We start from the raw sequence: 16,738 nt of genomic DNA on the forward strand, positions 1-16,738 counted from the left end.
TTTAGGGACTTTAGCAACTGCCAAAGAGTCTCGCTGTGTCACTGAGGCTGGAGAGCAGTAGTATGATCATAACTCACTGCAGCCTTGAACTCCTGGGCTCAAGTGATCTTCCGCCTCAGCCTCCCAGGTAGCTGGGAGTACAGGTGCGCGCCACCATGCCTGGCTAATTTTTTTTTTTTTTTTTTTCAGAGATAGTGTCTCACTATGTTGCCCAGGTGATCTCAAACTCCTGGCCTCAGTGATCCTCCTCAGCCTCCTGAGAAGCTGGGGTTACAGGCTTGAACCAGCCATGCCTGGCTACCCCACTTTCTTATGCCGCATATTTGCATGGTGTGTCTTTCAACATGTCTGGAGTTTTAAACTGCATGCTTTATAAAGAGCATTTTGTTATAGCTTGCTTTTTTATCTAGTCTGATAGTTTCTGCCTTTTAATTTTGAAGTTTACATAATTGATGCCATTGTGTTTAAGTCTATCATTTTGCTATTTGTTTTCTCTTTCCCTTTGTGCTTACTTCCTTTGTTTCTCCATTTTGATTGAGTATTTTTAACTCTGCTCTATTGCTACTGGCTTTTTTGCTGTAACTCCTCTAGATTTTGCTATATGTATCCATGTCTTGTCACAGATTACCATCCATTAATGTTATGTCATTTCTTTCTTGTACAGTGTAAGAACCTATCAGCAGTATCATTCCATTTGTATTCCCTCCTGTTATTTGCACCCTTTTTGGCATATATATTCCTTCTATCCATGTTATAAATCTTACATTAGATTGTTTTTTGCTTTAAACTATTGACTTTTCACCTTTTTATATTGAAATGATTTAAATATATATGTAGTAGATATAAAGCACACAGAGTATATACAGAGTACACAGAGCATTCATACACTTTCCACCCAGATCCTTCAAGTGTTAACATTTCTGAACCATTAAGAATAAACTGTAGACATAATGCCCCATGACCCTTTAACACTTCAACTGTATCTTCCTTGGTGCAAGAACACTGTAACCACACTATTCTGACGTCATTAAAATCAGGAAATTGACATTCATTTGATTTTGCTAGGTAATTCATGACCCCATCCAGACTTGCTGATTGTTATGATACTTTCTTTTTTTTTCTTTTTTTTTTTGAGACGGAGTCTGGCTCTGTCGCCCAGCCTGGAGTGCAGTGGCCGGATCTCAGCTCACTGCAAGCTCCGCCTCCTGGGTTTACGCCATTCTCCTGCCTCAGCCTCCCGAGTAGCTGGGACTACAGGCGCTCGCCACCTTGCCCGGCTAGTTTTTTGTATTTTTTAGTAGAGACGGGGTTTCACCGGGTTAGCCAGGATGGTCTTGATGTCCTGACCTCGTGATCAGCCCGTCTCGGCCTCCCAAAGTGCTGGGATTACAGGCTTGAGCCACCACGCCCGGCTGATGCTTTCTTTATATAGCTCTAGGATCCATAGATTTTATAGATTCAGGATCATGTGTTGCATTTGGCTTGCATGTCTCTTTAGGCTCTTTGAACTGAAATGGTTCCTAGTCTTTTATTGTCTTTGATGATTGATATTTTTGAAGATCACAGATCAGTTACTTTGTAGGATGTCTCTCAGTTGGGTCTGTTTTTTTCTCATGACGTTATGTGTTTTTGGTAGGACTACCACAGAGATGATGTATTCTTCTCGTTGCATTATAGCAGGGAAAATAATGTCAATTTGTCCCATGTTGGTGATGTTAACTGTGGTTACTTGGTTAAGATAGCATTGCCAAGTTTCTTCATTTTAAAGTTCTTATTTATTCTTATTTTACTTACAAGACTATAGTCCTCTAATATCCTTATTTATTTTGAAGCTCAAATTGTCCCAAACTCAGCCAGTGGGAAGCACTTTAAGCTGGCTCTGGTGTCTTTTATTTGTATTTTTATTATTGTTATTTTTCTTGAGATGGTGTCTTGCTCTGTTGCCCAGGCTGGAGTGCAGTGGTGCAATCTTGGCTCGCTGCAACCTCTGCCTCCCAGGTTCAAGCGATTCTTCTGCCTCAGCCTCCCAAGCAGCTGGGATTACAGGCACCCGCCACCATACACAGCTAATTTTTGTACTTTTAGTAGAGACGGGGTTTCACCATGTTGGCCAGGCTGGTCTCGAACTCCTGACCTTGTGATCTGCCCACCTCAGCCTCCCAAAGTGCCGGGATTACAGGCATGAGCCTCCGCGCCCCGCCTATTTTAATTTTTAATTACAGTAAAAAAGCAAACACGTAATAAAATTTACTGTCTTAACCTTTTTATTTTGGCCATGTTACCCACGCTAGTCTTGAACTCCTGGGCTCAAGCTGTCCTTTCACCTTGGCCTCCCAAAGTGCTGTAATTACAGGGCTGAGCTACAACTCCTGGCCAGTCTTAACCATTTTTTATTTTTTGAGATGGAGTCTTGCTCTGTCACCCAGGCTGGAGTACGATGGCGCCATCTTGGCTCACTGCAGCCTCTGCCTCCTGGGTTTAAGCCATTCTCCTGCCTCAGCCCCCCCAGTAGCTGGAATTACAGGCATGCGCCACCATGCCTGGCTAATTCTGAATTTTTGGTAGAGATGGGGTTTCGCCATGTTGACCAGGCTGGTCGTGAACTCCTGACCTCAGATGATCTGCTCATCTCAGCCTCCCAAAGTGCTGGAATTACAGGCGTGAGCCACTGTATCTGGAATAATTTACCTTTGGCCTTGTCAACTTAAAATTCAAGAGATGTACATATTTGGAAAGGATACTTTATTTCTTACAAAGAGTTACAACCTGTAGGCTGGCCATCTGACAGGCTGGGAAGCATAGCCTTTGGCAGAGCCTGAAAGGTAGGCACTTCAGAGGAGGAGGTTGAAACAGGAATTTGTGGCCGGGCGCGGTGGCTCAAGCCTGTAATCCCAGCACTTTGGGAGGCCGAGACAGGCGGATCACAAGGTCAGGAGATCGAGACCATCCTGGCGAACACGGTGAAACCCCGTCTCTACTAAAAAAAATACATAAAAAACTAGCCGGGTGAGGTGGCGGGCGCCTGTAGTCCCAGCTACTCGGGAGGCTGAGGCAGGAGAATGGAGTAAACCCGGGAGGCGGAGCTTGCAGTGAGCTGAGATCCGGCCACTGCACTCCAGCCTGCGCTACAGAGCGAGACTCCGTCTCAAAAAAAAAAAAAAAAAGAAACAGGAATTTGTGCTGAACGGTTTGACCAAGTATATATATTCAGCAGGTTATAGGAGGAGTTATGAATATTCATGGAGGGGGTTCTGATGCATGTGTAGTGAACAGACATGCAATTTATTTTGTTTTATTTGAGAAGGAGTTTCACTCTTGTCACACCAGGCTGGAGTGCAATGACGCGATCTTGGCTCACTGCAACCTCCGCCTCCCAGGTTCAAGCAATTCTCCTATCTCAGCCTCCTGAGTAGCTGGGATTATTGGCGCATACCACCAGGTCTGGCTAATTTTTGTATTTTTAGTGGAGACGGGGTTTCATCATATTGGTCAGGCTGGTTTCGAACTCGACCTCAGGTCATCCACCTGCCTCAGCCTCCCAAAGTGCTGGGATTGCAGGCATGAACCACTGTGCCTGGCCCAAACATACATCTTTATTTTTTTTCTTTTTTTTTTGAGATGGAGTCTTGCTCTGTCACCCAGGCTGGAGTGCAGTGGCGCGATCTTGACTCACTGCAACCTCTCCCTGCCAGGTTCAAGTGATTCTCCTGCCTCAACCTCCCGAGTAGCTGGGATTATAGGCGCCCACCACCACGCCTGGCTAATTTTTGTATTTTTGGTAGAGATGGAGTTTCACCATGTTGACCAGGCTGATCTCTAACTCCTGGCCTCAAGTGATCTGACTGCCTTGGCCTCCCAAAGCTAGAATTACAGGTGTGAGCCACCTTGCCTGGCTAATTTTTTTGATATTTTTAGTAGAAACGGGGTTTCACCGTGTTAGCCAGGATGGTCTCGATCTCCTGACCTCATGATCCACCTGCCTCGGCCTCCCAAAGTGCTGGGATTACAGGCGTGAGCCACTGCATCTGGCCCAAACGTACATTTTTCAACGAACTTTTAGGTTCAGGGGTACATGTGCGGGTTTGTTATATAGGTAAACTTTTGTCATGAGGATTTGGTGTATAGATTATTTCATCACCCAGGTACTAAGCGTAGTATCTGACAGTTATTTTTCCAGACAGGCATGTTATTTGCATTCCATGTTCACTTTGAGGTGGAGACAGCATTATATTCAGGCACCATACCTCAAAAGGTGAAGCAAGGAGACAGGGCACTCACGTGCACAGCCTCTGTAAACCAGTCTATGACTGGTGGTCTTCTTGTCAGGAGAGAGTTACTGAAGTCAGTCTCTTATCCAGTCACAGCTATAGTTTTGGCTTGTGGACCAGGAGGTCAGTTGGCATCTGGTGGTGAGCTGCAGTTGTTTTCCTATTGCTTATCCAGGACAGTGCTTGTTTGGCTGCTAGAGAAAAAGAAAAACCCTGTGGCAGTTAGAACAGAGTTCATCTTGAAGAGTAAGACTGTATGGCTGAATCCTTACCTGGTATGGTCGTAGGTCTTGTTTGTAATTTGGTATCTTTTTTCCCCCATGATCTTCATGAACACATATAATTTGGTATTTTATTGCCACAGAGTCCATTCTGTCAGTTTTGTGGTCTCTATTTTAACATTAATGCTGGTCACTTGTGCCTGAACTACAACAGGGAGGGAATATAACGAGGTGTGTCCCAAGCTGTCTTGTCATGGCTGGGACCAAAACAGGCTTTGTTCAGTCAGTTGGGATGCTTAGGATTTTACTTTTAGATCTTAGCCTGAAGACCTTGCTTAGAATTTTTCATGGTGAAGGTCTGACACATTGTTTCACCTTTTATTATCTGAAAATATCTTCATTTCATCTTCATTTTTGAAGGATAGTTTTACATCAGCAGTCCCCAACCTTTTTGGCAGCAGGGACCGGTTTCGTGGAAGACAATTTTTCCATAGACTGAAGTGAGGAAAAGGTTTTGGGATGAAACAGTTCCATCTCGGATCATGGAGCGCGTAACCTAGATCCCTCCAAGACACAGTTCAGGGTTTGTGCTCCTATGAAAATCTAATGCAGCCTCTGATCTCACAGGAGGCGGGGCTCAGCTGGTAACGTTCGCAGGCCCTCGGCTCACCTCCTGCTGTGTGCAGCCTGGTTCCTAACAGGCCATGGACCTAGACCAGTCTGTGGCCTGGGGTTGGGGACCTCTGTTTTACAGGATTAGAATTCTAGGTTGACTGTTTTCTTTCAGCATTATTTATTTATTTATTTATTTAAGACGCAGTCTTGCTCTGTGCCCCAGCTGGAGTGCAGTGGCACGATCTCAGCTCACTGTAACATCTGCCTCCTGGGTTCAAGCAATTCTCTGCCTCAGCCTCTGAGTAGCTGGGATTACAGGCACCTGCCGCCACGCCCAGCTATTTTTTTTGTATTTTTAGTAGAGACAGAGTTTCACCATCTTGGCCAGGCTGGTCTTGTACTCCTGACCTTGTGATCCACCTGCCTTGGCCTCCCAAAGTGCTGGGATTACAGGCGTGAGCCACTGCGCCCGGCCTTATTTATTTATTTGTGAGACGGAATCTGGCTTTGTCACCCAGGCTGGAGTGTAGTGGTGCGATCTTGGCTCACTGCAACCTCCACCTCCTGGGTTCAAGTGATTCTTCTGCCTCAGCCTCCTGGGAGGCTGTCATTATAGGCACATACCACCACGCCAAGCTAATTTTTTTTTGTATTTTTAGCAGAGATGGGGTTTCACCATGTTGGTGGGGCTGGTCTTCAACTCCTGACCTCCAGTGATCCACCTGCCTGAGCCTCCTAAGGTGTGAGCCACCATTGCTAGCTTCTTTTAGCATTTTAAAGATGAAGACTCATTATCTTCTGGCATCCATTGTTTCTCTTGAGAAGTTACCTGTCATTTTTGTTGTATTGAATGTCTTTTATTTTATTTGACAGTCTTTTTTTTTTTGAGACGGAGTCTCCCTCTGTCGCCCAGGCTGGAGTGCAGTGGCTGGATCTCAGCTCACTGCAGCTCCGCGCCTCAGTTCACGCCAGGTCTCCACTGCCTCAGCCTCCCGGTAGCTGGGACTACAGGCTTCCCGCCACCTCATGGCCTAGTTTTGTATTTTTAGTAAGAATGAGTTTCCGCGTTAGCCAGGATGGTCTCGATCTCATTACCTCGTGATCCGCCCGTCGGCCTCCCAAAGTGCTGGGAGTGGTGAGCCGCAGCGCCTGGCCTTATTTGGCGATCGCCAGAATATCTTTTTTTTTTTTTTTTTTTTTTTGGGGTATGAGTCTTACGCTCTGTCGCCAGGCTGGAGATGCAGTAATGCAATCTCGGCTCACTGCAACCTCACCTCCCAGATTCAAGTGAGGATTCTCCTGCATCCAGCCTCCCAGTAGCTGGGATTGCAGGCATCATGCCGTACCAGGCAAGTTTATTTTTATTTTTTATTTTATTTTTTATTTATTTATTTTGGCTGAGTCTGCGCTCTGTCGCTTAGGCGCTGCGGAAGTGCAGTGGCCTTGTCGGCTCACTGCAGCTCCGCCTCGGGTTCGCAGCCATTCTCCTGCCTCAGCCTCCCGAGGTAGCTGGGACTACAGGCCGCCACTGCAGCCGACTGGTGGCTGAGACGGGGTTTCACTGTGTTAGCCAGGATGGTCTCGATCTCCTGACCTCGTGATCCGCCCGTCTCGGCCTCCCAAAGTGCTGGGATTACAGGCTTGAGCCACCGCGCCCGGCCTAGTTTTATATTTTTAATAGAAATGTGGTTTCGCCATGTTGACCAGGCTGGTCTCGAACTCCTGACCTCAGATTATCTGCCTGCCTCAGCCTCCCAAAGTGGTGGAATTACAGTCATGAGCCACTGCGCCTGGCCTTTTTTTTTTTTTTTTTTTTTTTGAGATAGTCTCACTCTGTCACCCAGGCTGGAGTGCTGTGGCGTGATCTTGGCTCAATGCAACCTTGCAACCTCTGCTTCCTGGGTTCAAGTGATTCTCCTACCTCATCCTCCTGAGTAGCCAGGACTATAGGCATGCACCACTGTGTCCGGCTAATGAAAAAAAATTTTTAAATATAGATGGATTCTCAGTATGTTGCCCAGGCTGGTCTTGAACTCCTGGCCTCAAGCCATCCTCCTGCCTCTGCCTCCGAAAGTGCTGGGATTACAGGAATGAGCCACCGCACCTGGCTGGGTGTTATACTTTGTTTTGGTAGATCAGTTTTTATCTTTGTCCTTACTCTTAGGGTAAACCTCTTAGTCCTAGAATGTACTTTTTACTCCTAAGATGTGGCCCTTGTGGGGTTTCAAATGGATAGCCTCAAGTGTTTAAGGTGCTTATTAAGCCCCTCTAACTTGGCAGGACTTGGATTCCAAACTCTTATCTACCCTGCAGCTAGGGAGAGCTAAAATCTCAGCTTTTTTTTTTTGAGACGGATCTTGCTGTGTCACCCAGGTTGGAGTGCAGTGGTGTGATTGTAGTTAACTGTGACCTTAAACTTCTGGGCTTAAGCAATTCTCCCATCTTAGCCTCCCGAGTAGCTAGGACTACAGGCATGCACTATCTGGCTAATTTTTATTTTTGTAGAAATGGGGTCTCACTATGTTGCCCAGGCTGGTTTCAAACTCCTGACCTCAAGTGATCTTCCTGCTTTGGCCGCCCAAAGTGCTGGGATTACAGTCATGAGCCCCTGCGCCCAGCCATCAACTCAGCTCCTTCAACCTTCACGCTATTGTGTCCTTTCTGGGCTTGTGGGAGTCTCACCCCCACTTACACAGTTCAGGGTTCAGCCAAAGATTTGAGGGGACCTTATACTCAGACTTTGGGTTCCTTTTTTAGTGGATTCCTCCTTTCCTATATTTCCTTCTCAATTTCCAGCTTCTTTAGCAGTCTTAAATCCTCCTTTAACCTGTCAGGCCAATAAAATTGCAGCTTTTTTTTCTCTGCTCCACTCGTCTCAGACTGGGGCGCACTCTCAGGAGTAGAGCAATATAAAAGTGCATCTTGCCCAGTGATGTTCCCTTCTTTCAAGGGTCATATAAATTCCAAGCTTCTTTTTTATTTCTTGTTCGTCTCCAGTGTCTTTAGAAGATTGTTTTTCACATTTTATCTAGAGTTCGTAATCTCAGTCTGTGAGAGAGTTATTTTGATACAGTCTACTTCTCTCTTAAGGGAATAAGAACTTCTTTGGGTTTATTTTTTCTTGACAGTGTGTTTTGGAGCTCTTTCATTATAGATATATAGTTTCTTTATTCTTCTTTAGGGTGGAATGGCATTTTTATCTGTGGGCTACTATATTTAAACAGCAGCCCTCCTATGGACTTTTAGGTTGTCATTTTGCTTAACAAATAATGAAACAATTAATCTAACCTGTCATGTATGTAATGCATCTGTAGGATTAATTCCCGAAAATGCAATTGCTGGGAAAGCAAATGTGCATTTGTAATTTTAGTAGATGTTAACAAATTGTTCTCTATAGTAGAACCAAGGTTATTCTTTTTTTCTTTACCCACCTCTCAAGAGAACAGTTTTTATTCAGTGAAAGTGGTATTTGCTAAAAATTTTGAGTATTTTCCAAAATGAACTTGTTAGTTTTCTTACTAAAAAATACACTTATATCTCAGAAGAAAATAGCGAAATATATTATATGAAAAAAATCACACCCACTAGAAACAACTATTATTAGAGTCTTTCACGTTGCTTTCCTGTTTGTGTATGCTTTTCTGTGTTTGCAGTAATAATACAGTCTTTTTTCTTTTTTTTGAGACGGAGTCTGGCTCTGTTGCCCAGGCTGGAGTGCAGTGGTGCAATCTCGGCTCACTGCAAGCTCTGCCTCCCAGGTTCTCGCCATTCTCCTGCCTCAGCCTCCCGAGTAGCTGGGACTACAGGCGCCTGCCACAACGCCCGGCTAATTTTTTTGTATTTTTAGTAGAGACAGGGTTTCACCGTGTTAGCCAGGATGGTCTCAATCTCCTGACCTCGTGATCCGCCCACCTCAGCCTCCCAAAGTGCTGGGATTACAGGTGTAAGCCACCGCGCCCGGCCTTTCTTTTCTTTTTTCTTTTTTTTTGAGATGGAGTCTCACTCTGTCGCCCAGGCTGGAGTGCAGTGGCATAATCTCGGCTCTCTGCAACTCTTGCCTCCCGGGTTCACACCATTCTCCTGCCTCAGCCTCACGAGTAGCTGGGACTACAGGTGCCCACCACTGCGCCTGGCTAATTTTTTGTATTTTTAGTAGAGACGGGGTTTCACCGTGTTAGCCAGGATGGTCTCGATCTCCTGACCTCGTGATCTGCCCGCCTCACCCTCCCAAAGTGCTGGGATTACAGGCGTGAGCCACCGTGCCCGGCCTTTTCTTTAGAGTTTCCGGTAAATTGCTTTTCTTGTGCAGTGGCGCAATCTCGGCTCACTGCAACCTCTGCCTCCTGGCCTCAAGTGATTCTCCCGCCTCAGCCTCTCGAGTAGCTGGGATTATAGGTGCCCACTACCACGCCTGGCTAATTTTTGTATTTTTAGTAGAGACGGGGTTTCACCATGTTGGCCAGGTTGGTCTTGAACTCCGGAGCTCAAGTGATCCACCCGCCTCGGCCTCCGACAGTGCTGGGATCACAGACATGGGCCACTGTGCCCTGCAAGTCTGGGCTTTTAGTGTACCCATCACCCAAAGAGTGTACATTGTACCCAGTAGGTAATTTTTCATCCCTCACCTCCCTCCCACTTTCTCGCTTTGTAAGTCTCCAGTGTCCATTATATCACTCTGTATGCCTTTGTGTACCCATAGTTTAGCTCCCACTTATAGGTGAGAACCATGCCCTGCCCAAACAACTTTTTTTAAATGTTCTAATAAAACTTTATTTACGGCTGAGCGAGGTGGCTCACGCCTGTAATCCCAGCACTTTGGGAGGCCGAGGTGGGTGGATCACCTGAGGTCAGGAGTTCGAGACCAGCCTGGCCAACATGGCGAAACCCCGTCTGTACTAAAAATACAAAAATTAGCCAGGTATGGTGGCGCGCATCTGTAATCCCAGTTACTTGGAAGCCTGAGGCAGGAGTATGGCTTAAACCTGGGAGGTGGAGGTTGCAGTGAGCCGAGATTGTGCCACTGCACTCCAGCCTGGGCGAGAGAGCGAGACTCCGTCTCAAAAGACAAAACTAACAACAACAAAAAAAACACCAAAAAAACCCCCCAATTTATTTACAAAAACGAGGCTTGCCTGTGTGGTAGAGTTTACTCAGCTTTTTTCTAGAGAATGCCTTGTTATGAATGAGGTTCAGTTTTATTACGGCAGGCAGTGAGATTACTGGGACATCTTTTTTTGTTGTTGTTCTGTGCATCTTTATTTAGTCATTATTTTGATAGCTGTGTATCAGTTTTTTGTTTTTTTGTTTTTTTGTTTTTTTTTGAGATGAGGAGTTTCGCTCTTGTTGCCCAGGCTGGAGTGCAATGGCGCAATCTCGGCTCATCGCAACCTCTGCCTCCCAGGTTCAAGCGATTCTTCTGCCTTAGCCTCCCTAGTAGCTGGGATGACAGGCATGTGCCACCATGCCTGGCTAATTTTGTATTTTTAGTAGAGTCGGGGTTTCTCCATGCTGGTCAGGTTGGTCTCGAACTCCCGATCTCAGGTGATCCTCCCGCCTCGGCCTCCCAAAGTGCTGGGATTATAGGCATGAACCACCGTGCCCAGCCTCTGTATCAGTTTTGAATTTAGTTCTGGGTGTTTTCCTTACACCTAAAGTGTGGACTTTTTGGATTTCTGCTGAGTAGCCAGTTCAGCAAAGTCTCTTCAGCTGATTATAATGTTCAACAAAGCCTCTTCAGCTGATGATAACTTCTGGCATCACCATTCAGCAGTCAGTCAAACATTAAATGATTACCTATAGGCTTTGTGGAGTTTCATCTCTGCATGTCGAGGCCAGCCCTTAGTCAAGGCCCAAGAAACATGTTTTTATCATCAAGAACTTCTAGGCTCTTGGTTTACATAATGGAATCTTCTAGATTTTCCTTTGTTTGCTTGCTGAACACTGTCATTGTCACCCTGGGATTTCTTTTCTCTGCTTCCTGGGTTGGTTCCACCATTTCTTGGAGTCCACATCTTTTCCTCTCTTGGATCATCCTCCTTTTGCTGGGAGTATATCCTCTAGTATGTTTTTCAAAAGGGGGTTTTTAGGGTGTAAAGATCCCAAGGCACTGCAGGTGTGAAAATAACAATTTTGCACCTTGACTGACAGTTTGGTTTTAAATTAACTTCCAGATTTAAATTAATTTCCCCACAGAATTTTAAAGGGATTACCATATTCCCATTTATCGTGATACATCTGATGCTGATCTGAGTCTTACTGCTTTTAAAGATACTTTTTTTTTTTTTTTTTGCATTTTCTTATTGGAAACTTTTAAGATTCTCTTGAAATTCTGCAGTTTTATGAAGATGAGTCTAAGTGTTTAGGATTTGTCTCTTCATTCAGCCTACTTGTTACTGTGCTTTTTCTGTCCATAAAATTGAGTTCATCATTGTTGTCTTCTGATATTTGTGTCCCTCTTTGATTCTGCCCGCTTTTATTCTCCTCTTAAGAAACTGTTAGACTTGGGCCGGGCGCGGTGGCTCAAGCCTGTAATCCCAGCACTGGGAGGCCGAGACGGGCGGATCACGAGGTCAGGAGATCGAGACCATCCTGGCTAACATGGTGAAACCCCGTCTCCACTAAAAAATACAAAAAAAAAAAAAACTAACAGGCCCGAGGTGGGGCGGGCACCATGATGTTGCTTCTTCGGGAAGCGAGGCAGGAGATGGCGACATAAACCGGGAGGCAGAGCTGCAGTGAGCTGAGATCCGGCCTGCACTCAGCCACAGAGGCTGACAGAGAAAGCGAGACTCCGTCTCAAAAAAAAAAAAAAGAAACTGTTAGACTTGATGGATTTCAAGCTATAATGGCGCTAATTTTTCTGCATTAAACTTTTGCCTTTTAAGCTTTGTTCTGGACAGAAGTTTGTGAAACTTCATGTAAAGGACCAGATAATAAATATTTTAGGCTGTGTGAGCCAAGGGGCAAAATTGAGGCCATTAAGTAGGTACTTATATAAGAGAGAAAGCACATTTTCATAAATTTTTTATTGATGAAATTCAAGGCATAATAATTGAGTACAATTTTTTGTAATGTGGTTCTACTACTGAGAATGGAATTCTTTTTGGGGGCTAACATTTTGCTTAATCAGGGTTCAAAGTTGGTGATTACCTTTATCGAATTGGTGGCAAATGTTCATCTGTAAAACATTTGCAGCTGTGGCCATCAGCAGCAGGCAGGCATTGGCCAACCCCACAGTTCTCCTTCGTGTAATTCTTTGGGCTCTCAGCTATGTCCTTGTTATTATTCTATGAATTTTTTATTTTGGCAGTCATATTTGAAATTTCTAAGATATCTTTCTTGTTCTCTGTTCTCTCTTTTTCTTTTTTTTTTGAGACGGAGTTTCACTCTTGTTGCCCACACTGGAGTGCAGTGGCACGATCTTGGCTCACCTCAGCCTCCACCTTCTGGGTTCAGGTGATTCTCATGCTTCAGCCTCCCGAATAGCTAGGATTACAGGCATGTGCCATCATGCCCGGCTAATTTTGTGTTTTTAGTAGAGACGGGATTTCTCCATGTTGGTCAGGCTGGTCTTGAACTCCCGACCTCAGGTGATCTGCCCACCTCAGCCTTCCAAAGTGCTGGGATTACAGGTGTGAACCACCACGCCCGGCCGTTTTTTCTTTTTCATGGCTGTCTAGTCTTATTTTATGGATGCAATTCTTCTCAAGTGTCTCTAAGTATACTAGCTAGAATGTAGGTTCCTGTGCCTGTCTCTTCCCCTTTGCTCTTTGGCTTTTCTCTATCATGCTGGCCATGGGGATCACAGTGTGAGGAAAGGTTGGGGTTGACTAGTGTTCAGAGCATGTGGGTTTTCTTTTTAGTCATGTTTGTTTCCCTGGAACCCTTCCCCTTTGCAGTAGCCAAAATAGAGGTGAGGCTGCTCAGCTGAGTGGCACCTCTTTCTGTATCTCACTCCTGGTTTGCTTTTTCCCTTTGAGCCTGCCTGAAGGTCAGGGTCAGCTGGTTCTGCCCTGTATAGGCAACTTTTAGAAAGGAGCAGTCTGAAATTGTGACTCTACTCTGGTTTTTAAAGACAGAAAGTGACAGTCCAGTTAATACTGGATATTGATTCGAATCTAGTTCTAATGCTGCTTTTCCAACTTTATGACAGTTTCTACATCTGTGGTATATGGAATAATAATTGAAGCACTAAATTATTATTCTGAAACAATCTTTTCAGAATCAAGAAATATTAAACTTTATTTGTTACAGGTTAATGAAATAGAATCATGCGAAAGTACCATTTTTATAGCCAGAACACTGTTGAAAATCAACACTTTGATTTGGTTCAACCTAATATTTAAAAAATTGTAATTGTTATGTTTATTTATTGATCTGTGAATATAGTCACTCTAACCAGAATTTTTTTTTTTTTTGAGATGGAGTCTCACTCTGTCACCCAGGCTAGAGTACAATGGCGCTTTCTTGGCTCACTGCAACCTCTACCTCCCAGGTTCAAGTGATTCTCCTGCCTCAGCCTCCCAAGTAGCTGGGATAACAGGCGCCCACCACCACGCCCAGCTAGTTTTTCTATTTTTAGTAGAAACGGGGTTTCACCGTGTTGGCCAGGCTGGTCTTGAACTTCTTACCTCAGGTGATTCACCTGCCTCGGCCTCCTAAAGTGCTGGGATTATAGCAGACATGAGCCACCGCACCCGGCCAACCAGAATATTTAATTAAGTAGCCTTCCCTATTGGCAAACCATTCTGGAATTTTCAGAGTTCTAAGAGCCTTCACCAGCAACAGATCCAACTTCTTCTTTTCTAGATTAGGAAATTTGCCTTAAAGAAGTGAGGTTGCCCAGAGGCGCCCTGTTTAGTTTCAAAGTGCTGCTGACTCAAACTCATGAGTCCTGGAGGCAGGTAGAGGCACCTGTAGGCTGAGGACCTGTAGAGCCCAGTGTACCCTGCCCAAGCCCCATCTGGGAATGGAGTTATCTCTGTGAAGATCTTGCTGCCTTTGAGCAAGCACTGCAAACAGGGTGGCTGGAACAGCCTTGTCGCGTGTTTCCACCCTTCATATGAGGCGGGTACCGTGGGTCTTCACCAGCAGCACGGCCTGTTGTCTCCAGGAAAGAGTAGCCCCTCACAGTGCTTTCTGTCTGCTTGTTTAGCTTTGGCATTCGAATGTGCAGAATGGTGGACTTTCAAATTAATGTCCTTCCGTTGACTGCAGAGTTTCTGCTGGAAATGCAGGGAGGCTGCCTGTGGGGTTCGCGTGCTGTGGGGAGTAGGGAAAATGAGCTGATTTACTTTGTGTCTTTTTGTACATGCAGACTGTTTGGATTTTGCCAACAGTTTCTGGGTGCTGCCTGCTTTTTAAACTTTTAAAACATCGTAAACAGCTTCAGTGGCTTTGCAGAAGGAAGCTGTGGTTTCTGGTCTTCCTGTTCAGTCATGTTTTTTTCAGAGGGAGGGCTAACATCTGGCCATATTTTTCAACAAATTCAGAAGTGAATAGAGAATGCATAGTAGCTGTCGGCAGAGGAGGAGGAACCAGAATCTCTCCAAAGAAATTCCTCAAACAGAATTTCACACGGGGTATTCCATGGAGAATGAGGTAGGTGCAAGTCCAGTGTGGAAAGCGCCGTTTAGAATGATGGTGTGAGTCCCTTGTGGGTGGCTTTCATGGCTGCTTCCCAGGGCTTGCCCATTGTGAGCTAGGGTGGCCCGGTCTCCATGACCCCTGCTTTGGGAGGATGGGGTGGAGGGTTCATTTGTTGGCTTCCTGATCTGAGACCCTGTGGCAAGGGGCGTGTATGGAGGAGAAGCGCCGTCTCTTCCAGGTGGGGTGTATAGGTTGTTGCATTCATCCATCTTGACTCAAGGAAGAAGCCACAGGATTTACATCTTCCAGGGAGAAGTAATTTTCCTATGGATTTGTGGTCAGTTGGGACCCAAGAGCTTGGTTGAAAAATTATACAGGGAGATGGTCAAGCAAGAGAGCACCCAAAACTGGAATTCCATCCACGAAACCTGCAACATGAGTGGGGTGCTGCTTAAGACCCCACCAGCGTGGATCCTGGCCACCCCCAGTGTGGCCTCCTGTGGGCACTAAGGTGCCTGTGTTTTTCTCACTGAAGCAAACAGGCAGTAGTGGGCAGAGCTATGGTTCCCCTTGAAATTCGCTCTGTCGGCCGGATGCAGTGGCTTACGCCTGTAATCCCAGCACTTTGGGAGGTCGAGGTGGGCGGATCAGGAGGTCAGGGGATCAGGAAGACCATCCTGGCTAACATGGTGAAACCCCGTCTCTACTAAAAATACAAAGAATTTGGCCGGGCGCGGTGGCTCAAGCCTGTAATCCCAGCACTGGGAGGCCGAGAGACAGACGGATCAGTCAGGAGATGTCGAGACTATCTAGCTAACACAGTGAAACCCCGTCTCTACTAAAAAAATACAAAAAACTAGCTGGGCGAGGTGGTGGGCGCAAGTCCACAGCTACTCGAGACTAGGCAGGAGAATGGCATAAACCTGGGAGGCGGAGCTTGCAGTGAGCTGGTCGGCCACTGCACCCCAGCCTGGGCGTGAGCAAGACTCCATCTCAAAAAAAAAAAAAAGAATTACCAGGTGTGGTGGCACACAGCGCCTGTAATCCCAGCTACTCAGGAGGCTGAGGCAGGAGAATCACTTGAACCCGGGAGGTGGAGGTTGCAGTCAGCCGAGATTGCACACTGCACTCCAGCCTAGGCAACAGAGTGGCCTGCATCTCAAAAAATTAGCTGTGTCCTGAGATGCGGGTGCACACCGACTGTGTCATACTCATCATTTAGGCCTCTCTAGCACTGAGGAAAGGTCCTTTTTCCATTGGTAAGCCCCTTAAAAAAAAAAGCTAATCTGTCAACTGGCACTGCAGGGAGTGCTGGAAGTTTGTTGAAATTCAGATAGGCAGGGCTGCAATGTGAGTGTCCACAGAGGAGTTCTTTGTCATGGAGCTTGTAGGAGGGGATTTGTTGTAGTGCCTCTGATGTGCACCTTAGGCAGTGTGATTTCTGAGGGATGGCAGATGTCACTCTGGGACTATAGCCTCTCACTGTCCAGCTGGACAGAATCATCGCTCCAGGTTCCACTGTCTTTTCAGACCCGGGCACTGAGTTTGGTGCCTCTTCCAGTCATTTTCCCTCATTCCTGCTGGGCCCTCATGTGGCTGTGCAGTTGCAGTTTGTCTGTCTCCCTCTTTAGACTAGGGGTTCCCTGGGGGCAGGGACGGTGGCTCCTACAGCTCCAGTGTCTGGCGCATGTGAATACTCATGAGATGTGCTGAATGTTGGCCTTAAGGATACCTAGGCCTTTTTATAATATTTTAAACATCTTTGTTCAGAGGGAGTTTTGTTTTATTAGGTAAAACCCACCTTGTGGTTTAGTCATAAGGATTAAATAATTTGCATAAATGAAAATGCCTGAACCCTGTAGCAGAGACATGCTGGGTACTGCTCAGTGTGACTAAGTGTTCTTCCCTCTCTTCCTTCATAGACTTCTTAGCACTTTCTCCAGAGTAATACTGAGCTCAGTGTTTTGCATGGAGAACACAGCTAGAAGGTATAGTCATAAAATTTACTTTGGTCCCCAAGTAGAGGCCACTGTTTCATGAGTCTGT

The 16,738-nt window shown here is 45.8% G+C and overlaps 1 protein-coding gene across 11 annotated transcripts in view; it reads left to right on the forward strand.

The window, feature by feature from the left end:
- The window catches only part of CCM2 (CCM2 scaffold protein), a 74,376-nt gene that overhangs the window by 12,737 nt on the left and 44,901 nt on the right, over positions 1 to 16,738 (forward strand). For 2 of the 11 annotated variants that reach the window (XM_017956728.3, XM_017956730.3), the window contains exon 1: positions 13,784 to 14,704. The exons of 5 other annotated variants lie outside the window; for them this stretch is intronic. In XM_017956728.3, coding sequence (XP_017812217.1) covers positions 14,609 to 14,704 — 96 coding nt within the window. In that variant the 5' untranslated portion in view covers positions 13,784 to 14,608. Of the gene's footprint in view, positions 1 to 13,778; positions 14,705 to 16,738 lie in introns of those variants that run through there. 4 more of the 11 variants (XM_003896017.5, XM_009202993.4, XM_021935801.2 and 1 more) reach the window with 3 other exon arrangements.

Source organism: Papio anubis, chromosome 4 (assembly GCF_008728515.1).
Source record: "Papio anubis isolate 15944 chromosome 4, Panubis1.0, whole genome shotgun sequence".
Lineage (NCBI taxonomy): Eukaryota > Metazoa > Chordata > Mammalia > Primates > Cercopithecidae > Papio > Papio anubis.